This window comes from Gobio gobio, assembly GCF_949357685.1.
Source record: "Gobio gobio genome assembly, chromosome: 12".
Lineage (NCBI taxonomy): Eukaryota > Metazoa > Chordata > Actinopteri > Cypriniformes > Gobionidae > Gobio > Gobio gobio.
Genome location: NC_137105.1, coordinates 2,856,586 through 2,869,033, shown reverse-complemented (window position 1 = coordinate 2,869,033; position 12,448 = coordinate 2,856,586). Strand labels below are relative to the sequence as shown.

Genomic DNA, 12,448 nt, shown 5'->3' with positions numbered 1-12,448 from the left:
TATATTTTATCATAATTATGACTTAGTAGCTCATAATTTAGAATATTTTTGTCATAATTATGGCTTTTATCATAACGTTGACCTTGCATGTCATAATTATTTCCAACATTTTATGTCATAACAATTGCTTTTTATTTTAATATAGAATTTGTCACAATTGAGTTTATCATAATTTTGACCATTCATGTCATATTTATGACTTAGTTCCTCATAATTTTGTCTTTTTATGTCATAATATTTTTCATAATTATGGCACTTATAACTTTGAATTTTTGTGTCATGATTTTGAAGCTTTTATCATGTGTCACATATATTTTATCATAATTATGACTTAGTAGCTCATAATTTTGCCTTTTTATGTCATAATAATGGCTTTTATCTCATAATTTAGAATATTTGTGTCAGAATTATGGCTTTTATCATAATGTTGACCTTGCATATCATAACTATTCCAACATTTTATGTCATAACTCCTTTTTATTTATAATATAGAATTTGTCACAATTGAGTTCATCGTGATTTGACCATTCATGTCATATTTATGACTTAGTCCCTCATAGATTTGACTTTTTACATCATAATTATGATCTCCCAGAGCATGTGGCAGAAATGTGCATTGATAAGTTTGGAGTTAAATCTGTTAGAAAGCCTGAACTAACCAACAGAAGGTGTTTAATTCCTCTTTCAGCCCCTTGTCCACTTCCCGTCCGGCGTAAATCTGTGATTTAAACCCATCTCACCTGGCGAAGTATCCGACCCTCTTCTCCGGCTTCTCCATCCTGAATCCAGTCCAGTCCAGAATCCAGAACCAGCGTTGCCTGAGCGTTGCCTGAACGTTCCCTGAGCGTTCCTGTCTTCACAAACACACACAACGCAGAACGTCAGCCCTTAATATGTCCGGCCTTATCTCCAGGCCTGGGGTCAAAGGGTCACGGACAGGGTTCTGCAATAAACCTGCGCTCCGAGAGTCGGGAAACTGTTGACTCAGACTGGATCCAGCGGGATTGAGCTTGTTCTTATTGGGAGAAGCCACTGGATCTCCACTGATGGCCCGGTTAAGACACTCATTATTGTCCAGGATCAACAAAGCCAGTGTTTGATTAGAGATAAGCAGTGATTAGATTGAGTCGACGCATCTGATATATCTCAGATCAATCTTAAACTGAAGGGATGGATGGCATAATCCCATTTAACAGGGACTGAAACGAGATATGAGACTCACGTTTAGCACGTAATTTTACGCGCTTGCATGCACAATGACGGCACGTGCATCACGTCACAGGTGATCTGTCATGTGCATAACACTGGAAATCCATGCACTAAAAACAACATCATATGCATGCATTAAAACGGCCCAAAAGAGGACATCATGCATGGCGTTATGCATCTTCATCGACATACACGCCAAATGCATGCGTGTTATATTCATATTCCATGCATTTGAAAGCAAATATCATGAAGATTAAACACATAACATGGATCCTCCTGCATGCGCATGTGTAAAGACACAATAACCCACCTCGACAAACACACACTACATCCCTGAAGCTCGCCGTGGATCCCCTGATGTAGATGAGGATGAGAATGCGCTATTGTTGATATAAACACGCACACATGCAGTCCAGGCTAACAGGCTAAAGCTAAAGCTGCTGTTAAAGTCCTCTCATGTCGAGGCTCGAAGCGGATTCCGGCCGGTTCTGCTTATATCTCGGGAACACCGACGCCTGATTTCGGGACTTTGACCCGTTATATCGCGAGTCGGTCGTCAAAAACGCTTGGTCTGCGTGTTTGGGTTTGCGATTATTTATGTATTCATATCGAGATTTAAATGTCGATTTTCTCATAGGTCGAAGTCCTCTCGTGCCACGCCCATTTACCATATGATTAACAGGAAATGGGAAGTGTGTGTGTGTGTGTGTGTGTGTGTGTGTGTGTGTGTGTGTGTGTGTGTGTGTGTGTGTGTGTGTGTGTGTTATTTATTTTTTAAGCTTAATATAAACAAGTATATTAACATCCAAAAATATTTTTGCCAACATACATTTTTTTTTATATAAATTTAACAAAATATTAACACATATGGGCCAATATAATTCTTTTTATTATTATTAATATTATTTGTTTTTTTATTTTTTTTTATTTTGGCCAACATACAAAATATTTAATTTTTTATTTATTTTTAGAAAAATATAAACACGTATATTAACATCCCAAAATATTTTGGCCAACGCATAAAAAATATTGTATTTATTTTTAGCAAAATATTAAAAAAAAGTATAATATCATCCAAAAATATTTAATTTTTTATTTATTTTTAGAAAAATATAAACACGTATATTAACATCCCAAAATATTTTGGCCAACACATAAAAATTATTGTATTTATTTCTAGCAAAATATAAACAAGTATAATAACATCCAAAAATTATTTCGTCCAACATATACAAAATATTGTATTTATTTTTAGCAAAATATAAACACTTAAATTAACATCCAAAAATATTTTGGCCCACATATAAAAAAAATATTTTTTTTAATACATTTTTACTTAATATAAACACGTATATCAACATCCAAAAATATTTTGGCTACATATAAAAAATATTTTTTATTTTTTTATTTTTAGCAAAATATTAACACGTAAATTAACGTCCAAAATATTTTGGCCAACATATAAAAAATATTTTATTTTAAATTTATTTTGAACTTAATATAAACACGTATATTAATGTCCAAAAATATTTTGGCTCACATATAAAAAAAATTTTTTTTAGCAAAATATAAACACGTATATTAATGTCCAAAAATATTTTATTTTTTATTTCATTTTAGAAAAATATAAACACATATATTAACATCCAAAAATATTTTGGCCAACATACAAAAAAATATTTTATTTTATTTTTATTTTAACAAAATATAAACACATATATTAACATCCAAAAATATTTTGGCCAACATATAAAAAATATTTTATTTTATTTTTATTTTTTGCAAAATATAAACACGTATATTAACATCCAAAAAAAATTTGGCCAACATATAAATAAAAAAAAAATATTTTTTTTTAAATAAAAATATTTTTATTTTTATTAATTTTTTTAGCAACATATAAACACGTATATTAACATCCAAAAATATATATATTATTTATTTCTTTTTAGCAAAATATAAACACATATATTAACATCCAAAAATATTTTGGCCAACATACAAAAATATTTTACTTTTTATTTATTTCTTTAGAAAAATATAAACACGTATATTAACATCCAAAAATATATATATTATTTATTTCTTTTTAGCAAAATATAAACACATATATTAACATCCAAAAATATTTTGGCCAGCAAAAAGTGGTAATTGTTTAAATGAATAAAATGACAACACTTGAAACAAATGTGACATCTTGCCCCTAAACGACTAAAATATGTGACGGGAACCGGGACAAAAACAGTTTTGAACTAGATGTTCGAAGCACCTGCATGTCTGAAACAGAACTAACTCTAATTCTGTCATTGAAGTTTTGACCTACTGCCAGAGGTGGACAGTAACTAAGTACATTTACTTGAGTACTGTACTTAAGTACACTTTTTGAGTATCTGTACTTTCCTTGAGTAGTATTTTTTCTGGAAACTTATGACTTTAACTTCACTACATTTGAAAGACAAATATCATACTTTTTACTCCACTACATTTCTATCAAGGTCCTCGAAGTAGAAAGTCGTAGCCGCTTTGAAAGCCAGTGGATGATTCGTTTTTTTGTTTTTTTTGCAGACAGCCTATCAGTAATCACTCTTGTAGGATCACATGAAGTTAAATGATTTCCAAGTATTTTTTGAACACTAATCAATTGATGGCGAAATAGAAGACGGCAGTTCCCAGACGCAGTGTGCGCAACCATAGTCATACTTAAAAGTTAAAATTCAGAAGAGCAGACGTGGATAAGTCTGAAAAAGTGCGACGACACAAAAGTGCTCAGAAAGCTGCCTCTCAGACGCCAGACCACAAGTACTGAATTTTAGTTCTACTAATTCTACTAAATTCTTATTATAGACTAAAACTAAAACAATTCAGATGCCTAAAATGTTATAGTCAAAAGACTGACTAATACTAAATCCAAATTTGCTGTCAAAATTAACATTGGTATGAAGTATGATTGGTCAAATGATTTTTATAGATTTACCCGCTAAGTTGCCATAGTCTTGTGGATAGAGCGCTAACGCATAGGTAGTAACGTTCGACAATGATGTTAGTTAGCATGCAAAAACGTAGTTGGGCTAATAATGTTAACTGAAGTCCTTTCAGAAATGTTTTTTACATAATCCTATCAACAATTACACAATGTAGAAGCCTTTCTTTTCTAGTATGATTTTGACTTTGATAAGAGCGTTGTAACTTTTAAACAAGTATTTAAATGAGTGCAAGGTATGCTAGCATGTCGGATGGAGCATGACTGGCTTAAACCACCATGATGGAACAGCGTGCATTCATACAACAATGCAACAATAATAAAATAATGCGTTTACTTTTACTTTTGATACTTAAGTACTTTTAAAAGCAAGTACTTCTGTACTTTTACTTAAGTAAAAATCTATCTTTACAACTTTCACTTGTAATTGAGTAATATTTAACCAGTAGTACTTTTACTTTTACTCAAGTAATGGAGTTGTGTACTTTGTCCACCTCTGCCTACTGCATATGTTTGGTTTTTAATAGAAAAATGAAAGTGTGAGAAGTGTTGATTGAGTGCTGCGGTTGATTTGTGGTGTTTCAGGTGTTTCAGGTGTTGGTGTCACATGCTGGAACTAAATGCACATGGTGCATGTGGGACTTGTGAATGTCACGTCCTGGATAATAAACACACACTCCTCTGTATGAACATACTCATGAATATTTAATATGCATTTAAACATATCAATTATTAAGCATTTCCCCCTCATTACCAATGGCCGCTTGATTCCCATCACTGCTATCATCTAGAGCTACTGGAGTGCCTCAGGGCTCAGTGCTGGTACCGCTTCTCTTCTCCATCTACATCTCATCACTAGATCTGTCCTTCAGAAACATGGTTTCTCCATCACTGCTATCATCTAGAGCTACTGGAGTGCCTCAGGGCTCAGTGTTGGGACCGCTTCTCTTCTCTTCTCAATGTCATCACTAGATCTGTCCTTCAGAAACATGGCTTCTCCATCACTGCTATCATCTAGAGCTACTGGAGTGCCTCAGGGCTCAGTGTTGGGACCGCTTCTCTTCTCTTCTCAATGTCATCACTAGATCTGTCCTTCAGAAACATGGCTTCTCCATCACTGCTATCATCTAGAGCTACTGGAGTGCCTCAGGGCTCAGTGCTGGGACCGCTTCTCTTCTCAATGTCATCACTAGATCTGTCCTTCAGAAACATGGTTTCTCCATCACTGCTATCATCTAGAGCTACTGGAGTGCCTCAGGGCTCAGTGTTGGGACCGCGTCTCTCCTCCATCTACATCTCATCACTAGATCTGTCCTTCAGAAACATGGTTTCTCCATCACTGCTATCATCTAGAGCTACTGGAGTGCCTCAGGGCTCAGTGCTGGGGCCACTTCTCTCCTCCATCTACATCTCATCACTAGATCTGTCCTTCAGAAACATGGTTTCTCCATCACTGCTATCATCTAGAGCTACTGGAGTGCCTCAGGGCTCAGTGTTGGGGCCACTTCTCTCCTCCATCTACATCTCATCACTAGATCTGTCCTTCAGAAACATGGTTTCTCCATCACTGCTATCATCTAGAGCTACTGGAGTGCCTCAGGACTCAGTGCTGGGGCCACTTCTCTCCTCCATCTACATCTCATCACTAGATCTGTCCTTCAGAAACATGGTTTCTCCATCACTGCTATCATCTAGAGCTACTGGAGTGCCTCAGGGCTCAGTGTTGGGGCCACTTCTCTCCTCCATCTACATCTCATCACTAGATCTGTCCTTCAGAAACATGGCTTCTCCATCACTGCTATCATCTAGAGCTACTGGAGTGCCTCAGGGCTCAGTGTTGGGGCCACTTCTCTCCTCCATCTACATCTCATCACTAGATCTGTCCTTCAGAAACATGGTTTCTCCATCACTGCTATCATCTAGAGCTACTGGAGTGCCTCAGGGCTCAGTGTTGGGGCCACTTCTCTCCTCCATCTACATCTCATCACTAGATCTGTCCTTCAGAAACATGGTTTCTCCATCACTGCTATCATCTAGAGCTACTGGAGTGCCTCAGGGCTCAGTGTTGGGGCCACTTCTCTCCTCCATCTACATCTCATCACTAGATCTGTCCTTCAGAAACATGGCTTCTCCATCACTGCTATCATCTAGAGCTACTGGAGTGCCTCAGGGCTCAGTGTTGGGGCCACTTCTCTCCTCCATCTACATCTCATCACTAGATCTGTCCTTCAGAAACATGGTTTCTCCATCACTGCTATCATCTAGAGCTACTGGAGTGCCTCAGGGCTCAGTGTTGGGGCCACTTCTCTCCTCCATCTACATCTCATCACTAGATCTGTCCTTCAGAAACATGGTTTCTCCATCCCTGCTATCATCTAGAGCTACTGGAGTGCCTCAGGGCTCAGTGTTGGGGCCACTTCTCTCCTCCATCTACATGTCATCACTAGATCTGTCCTTCAGAAACATGGTTTCTCCATCACTGCTATCATCTAGAGCTACTGGAGTGCCTCAGGGCTCAGTGTTGGGACCGCTTCTCTTCTCTTCTCAATGTCATCACTAGATCTGTCCTTCAGAAACATGGCTTCTCCATCACTGCTATCATCTAGAGCTACTGGAGTGTCTCAATGCTCAGTGTTGGGACCGCTTCTCTTCTCTTCTCAATGTCATCACTAGATCTGTCCTTCAGAAACATGGCTTCTCCATCACTGCTATCATCCAGAGCTACTGGAGTGCCTCAGGGCTCAGTGTTGGGACCGCTTCTCTTCTCTTCTCAATGTCATCACTAGATCTGTCCTTCAGAAACATGGTTTCTCCATCACTGCTATCATCTAGAGCTACTGGAGTGCCTCAGGGCTCAGTGTTGGGATCGCGTCTCTTCTCCATCTACATCTTATCACTAGATCTGTCATTCAGAAACATGGCTTCTCCATCACTGCTATCATCTAGAGCAGGGGTGTCAAACGTACGGCCCGCGGGCCGGAACCGGCCCGCTAGGGGGTTCAGTCTGGCCCGGGGGATAAATCTGCAATATGAAAAAAATATTTTTTATTTTCGGCGGAACTAACAGCAGATGGCAGCACCGAGCTTCAGGGTCTGAGCGGCATTTGGTTCTATCAGTTTACCCGCGTTTTCTGTTGGCCCTGGCACCATCGTCCTCGAAATGTCTTTGTCAAAAAAGAGAAAAGTGGACACAGAGTGTCGAATTTTTCAAGAAAAATGGACCTCTTCCTATATGTTCACGGAGGTTAATGGGAAACCCGTGTGCTTGGTGTGCATGCAGCAAGTTTCGGTGCTTAAGGAATATAATATTCGACGACACTATGAAACTCAGCATGGCGAAAAATACAACAGCTTGCACGGAGAATTGAGAAAACAGAAGGTAAATGAAATGTTGGTGGGTCTGAGGAAACAGCAATCTGTTTTCACCCGGAGCCGAGAGGCCAGTGATGCTGCAGTGAAAGCCAGCTACCTAATTGCGAGCGAAATAGCACTTGCATCAAAGCCGTACTGTGAGGGGGAGTTCGTTAAAAATTGTATGCTAAAGGCTGCTGAAATTGTGTGTCCTGAGAAGCGACAAGCTTTTGCCAATATTAGTTTGACGAGAAATACCGTGGCAGACAGGGTTTCGGAAATATCGGCAGATTTGGACAGCCAACTGAAACGCAAAATTGAGTCATTTCTGGCCTTTTCTGTTGCAATTGATGAGAGTACGGATATTACGGATGTCGCGCAACTGGCCATATTCATTCGTGGAGTTGACGATACTTTGACTGTCACAGAGGAGTTTCTTGAGTTGGTGCCTATGACCGACACCACAACAGCTGAGGACATTTTCCGCTCCGTCGTTGGAGCGCTGGACAGAGTCGGGGTGGACTGGTCTCGCGCCGTAAGCCTGGCTACAGATGGTGCGCCGTCAATGATCGGGAAAAAGGCAGGTGTTGTTACAAAGTTCAGAGAGAAAGTACAAGCCGCGAATGGAGGGGGTGATTTTTGGACATTTCATTGTATTTTGCATCAGGAGGCATTATGCTGCAAGTCGTTAAAAATGGACCACATCATGGAGGTGGTTGTCCGAACTGTTAATTTCATCCGAGCCAGAGGTCTCAATCATCGTCAGTTTGACAGCCTTCTCAGTGAATGTAACATTACCCATGGTCTGCCATACCACACTGAAGTAAGGTGGTTAAGCAGAGGTGCTGTGCTGAAGCGCTTCTTTGATTTACGTGAGGAAATCGGACATTTCATGGAGAGAAAGGGTAAACCTGTTAAGGAATTACAGTGCCCACTATGGCTGCAGGACCTTGCATTTATGGTTGATATTACAGAGCACTTGAATAATCTGAACAAAATGTTGCAAGGACGCAAAAAAATTGTAACACAGTATTATGACAGCATACGTGCATTCAAGTTAAAGCTCACGTTATGGGAGACGCAGATGGCAAGCGGTGACCCTGCTCATTTTCCCTGTCTAAGAGATGTGTGCGCAGCAAGCGTTAATCCTGACGTGAGAAAGTACAAAGACAAGATTTCAGTGTTGCTGAAGGAGTTTGAGAAACGATTTCAGGTCTTTAGCGAACTTGAGACAGAATTCGCAGTTTTTCGCTCACCATTTACTGTCAGAGCTTCTGATGTGCCCGTTGACATGCAACTGGAAATAATTGAATTGCAGTGTAATGTAGAATTGAAGGACAAATTTGCCTCTGCTGGCTTGGACACATTTTATCAGTATCTCCTGCCAGGCTATCCTAAATTAACAGCACTGGCTGCAAAAATGTTGTGCATGTTTGGGACTACTTACCTTTGTGAGCAAGTTTTCTCAGTAATGAACATTAATAAAACGAAGCTGCGCTCAAAGCTCACACATAAGCACTTAAATGAGATTCTAAAATTGGCTGCTACTCAGGACATGATGCCTGATATTGATGCACTTGTGCGGGCTAAAAGATGCCAAGTTTCAGGGGCAAATTTATAAAGTAAATTAGTTTACATTTAAAAAAAAAAACCATAGGCTACATACCTGTATAAATTTGCTAATTTTACAAAGATTTTCTTTTTGAAACTGCTGCCACTTAACATTTTAAGTGTGTGAAGTCAATCCATGTGTTCAGAATTGCTTCCCAGAAATCGAAAATGGATATATAAAAAAAAAAAAGGAAAATGGAATTAAATAATTTCTATATTTTGATATTTGATATATATTAACATGCAGGACAGTGTTTTTAAGTTACACAAAACTGTGACTAAATGTTTTAAAAATAAATGTTAAACTGAGTGAAAGTGTTTTTGAAATTGCACATACTGTTCATAATATATTTTGTAAAAGGACAATTAATTTAATATAAAGATTTTTATAATTTACTTCTTCTTTGCACTAATACAAAGAAAAAAGTGGACTTTTGTTAGTTACGAGTTTACTGGTCTGGCCCTCTTAAAATCAGATTTAGCTGTATGCGGCCCCCAGACCAAAATGAGTTTGACACCCCTGATCTAGAGCTACTGGAGTGCCTCAGGGCTCAGTGCTGGGGCCACTTCTCTCCTCCATCTACATCTCATCACTAGATCTGTCCTTCAGAAACATGGTTTCTCCATCACTGCTATCATCTAGAGCTACTGGAGTGCCTCAGGACTCAGTGCTGGGACCGCTTCTCTTCTCCATCTACATGTCATCACTAGATCTGTCCTTCAGAAACATGGTTTCTCCATCACTGCTATCATCTAGAGCTACTGGAGTGCCTCAGGGCTCAGTGTTGGGACCGCGTCTCTTCTCCATCTACATCTCATCACTAGATCTGTCCTTCAGAAACATGGTTTCTCCATCACTGCTATCATCTAGAGCTACTGGAGTGCCTCAGGGCTCAGTGCTGGGGCCACTTCTCTCCTCCATCTACATCTCATCACTAGATCTGTCATTCAGAAACATGGCTTCTCCATCACTGCTATCATCTAGAGCTACTGGAGTGCCTCAGGGCTCAGTGTTGGTACCGCTTCTCTTCTCCATCTCCATCTACATCTCATCACTAGATCTGTCATTCAGAAACATGGTTTCTCCATCACTGCTATCATCTAGAGCTACTGGAGTGCCTCAGGGCTCAGTGTTGGTACCGCTTCTCTCCTCCATCTACATCTCATCACTAGATCTGTCATTCAGAAACATGGCTTCTCCATCACTGCTATCATCTAGAGCTACTGGAGTGCCTCAGGGCTCAGTGCTGGTACCGCTTCTCTTCTCCATCTCCATCTACATCTACATCTCATCACTAGATCTGTCATTCAGAAACATGGTTTCTCCATCACTGCTATCATCTAGAGCTACTGGAGTGCCTCAGGGCTCAGTGCTGGGGCCACTTCTCTCCTCCATCTACATCTCATCACTAGATCTGTCCTTCAGAAACATGGTTTCTCCATCACTGCTATCATCTAGAGCTACTGGAGTGCCTCAGGACTCAGTGCTGGGACCGCTTCTCTTCTCCATCTACATGTCATCACTAGATCTGTCCTTCAGAAACATGGTTTCTCCATCACTGCTATCATCTAGAGCTACTGGAGTGCCTCAGGACTCAGTGCTGGGACCGCTTCTCTTCTCCATCTACATGTCATCACTAGATCTGTCCTTCAGAAACATGGTTTCTCCATCACTGCTATCATCTAGAGCTACTGGAGTGCCTCAGGGCTCGGTGCTGGGAACCCTTCTCTTCTCCATCTACATCTCATCACTAGATCTGTTCTTAAGAAAGTTCACGTTTACTGTAATGTACTAAACATCAAAGCCGTATGGCTAACCAAGATGTGTTCCAAATTTTAAGCTGATATCACTAAAATTGAGTTTTGTGAGATTTTGTTTAGGCGCATTACCAAAAAATATCCACTGGGGGAAATACACAATCCACATTCTCATTATTCTTAATGATCAATTATTACATCATCATAAAATAAAGACTGTACAATAAACATGACCATAATATAAAATGTAAATGATATATCTTTATTTATTTTTTTACCATAAATGCTTTTAATCAATTGTTTTAGAATGCATTAACCATGACAGTGACACAACGATACAGATTTATTTCTGTTTATGATTTGCAGTAAAATGATGATGTAAAATGCAGATGTTGTTCAGAGCTGAGGAACTCCAGCCACCATCTCACTCTCAATCCCACACTCATCCTTGCCGCGCAGGATCTTAAAATAACCTGCAAAACACAACAAGATCTTCATTATTATACATTATTTTAATAATAAATTATATATGAAGACTTCAGATGCAAAAACCTCTCAGTTCATCAGACATTTTTTCTCTTAAATAAGCTTTTTCTAATCAGGCTGTTCAGTAATTTCACTTTAATGGCAATGAAAAGGTTATTAGTCGGTTATTAAAAAGCTTTTTTTTTTTCAAAAATAAAAATGACATTTATAGTTCTTGATAGATATCATCATAATTTCCACAAAATATTATATAAGAAACTATTCTCAAAATATTAGAAACTATTATATAAAATAATCAATATTATTAAAAAAGAGTATATGTATATTTTAAAACAATAAATTATTGTAATTATTCTAAATTAAGTATTATCCATTATTTAAAGAAAAAAAAGAAAAAAAGAGAAAAATGTGTATATATATATATATATATGTTTCCCAAAAAAATAATTAAATGACCATTAAATAAAATATGCAATATTATTCAAATAATGTGTTATTAAATAACAAATTATTGTAATTATTATAAATATAAGTATTATACATTACTTTAATTATGTATTTTTATTATTATTATTATTATTATTATTATTATTATTATTATTATTATTATTATTATTATTAGGGGCCAAGCACCGAAGGTGCGAAGGCACCTATTGAAACCGTTCCCGTTCTTATTATTAGGGGCCAAGCACCGAAGGTGCGAAGGCACCTATTGAAACCGTTCCCGTTCTTATTATTATTATTCATCTTCTTCTTCTTCTTCTTCTTCTTCTTCTTCTTCTTCCGCCACGAAGTCTATGGCAGCCCATAGAACCGTATGGTAAAAAGTTGTGAAATTTGGCACACTAATAGAGGACAGTCTGAAATGTCACCGTAGCAAATTTGGAGTCTCAAACTCAATCCCTCTAGCGCCACCATCAGTCCAAAATTTGACTCATGTTTATGCTAATAACTTTTGAACCATAAGGGCTAGAAACAAAATTCTTTTTTCCTCTGATTCCTTGGCTCAAGACGATTCCATTGGACCACATGACGTCATTTTCCGTCATAAAA

At 38.1% G+C, this 12,448-nt stretch overlaps 3 protein-coding genes across 6 annotated transcripts in view; 1 reads left to right on the top strand and 2 right to left on the bottom strand.

The window, feature by feature from the left end:
• The window catches only part of ncoa7b (nuclear receptor coactivator 7b), a 51,368-nt gene extending 49,486 nt beyond the window's left edge, over positions 1 to 1,882 (bottom strand). For 2 of the 3 annotated variants that reach the window (XM_079831924.1, XM_079831926.1), the window contains exons 1-2: positions 1,520 to 1,882; positions 741 to 854 (exon numbers count right to left, since the gene is read on the bottom strand). In XM_079831924.1, the coding sequence (XP_079688050.1) occupies positions 741 to 778 (38 nt within the window). In that variant the 5' untranslated portion in view covers positions 779 to 854; positions 1,520 to 1,882. The remainder of the gene's footprint in view (positions 1 to 740; positions 855 to 1,519) is intronic. The other variant, XM_079831925.1, reaches the window with a different exon arrangement.
• Positions 1,883 to 7,349: 5,467 nt separating this feature from the next.
• On the top strand, positions 7,350 to 9,161 carry LOC307135631 (general transcription factor II-I repeat domain-containing protein 2-like; the record flags this gene model as incomplete). The annotated part of the gene is made up of 1 exon (XM_079832204.1): positions 7,350 to 9,161. One exon carries the CDS (start codon positions 7,350 to 7,352, stop codon positions 9,159 to 9,161), a length of 1,812 nt encoding a protein of 603 aa, XP_079688330.1.
• A 1,990-nt stretch (positions 9,162 to 11,151) lies between these two features.
• The window catches only part of fdft1 (farnesyl-diphosphate farnesyltransferase 1), a 42,773-nt gene continuing 41,476 nt past the window's right edge, over positions 11,152 to 12,448 (bottom strand). For both annotated transcript variants that reach the window (XM_079831950.1, XM_079831948.1), the window contains one exon: positions 11,152 to 11,382. The gene's annotated coding sequence lies outside the window, so the exon portion shown is untranslated. The remainder of the gene's footprint in view (positions 11,383 to 12,448) is intronic.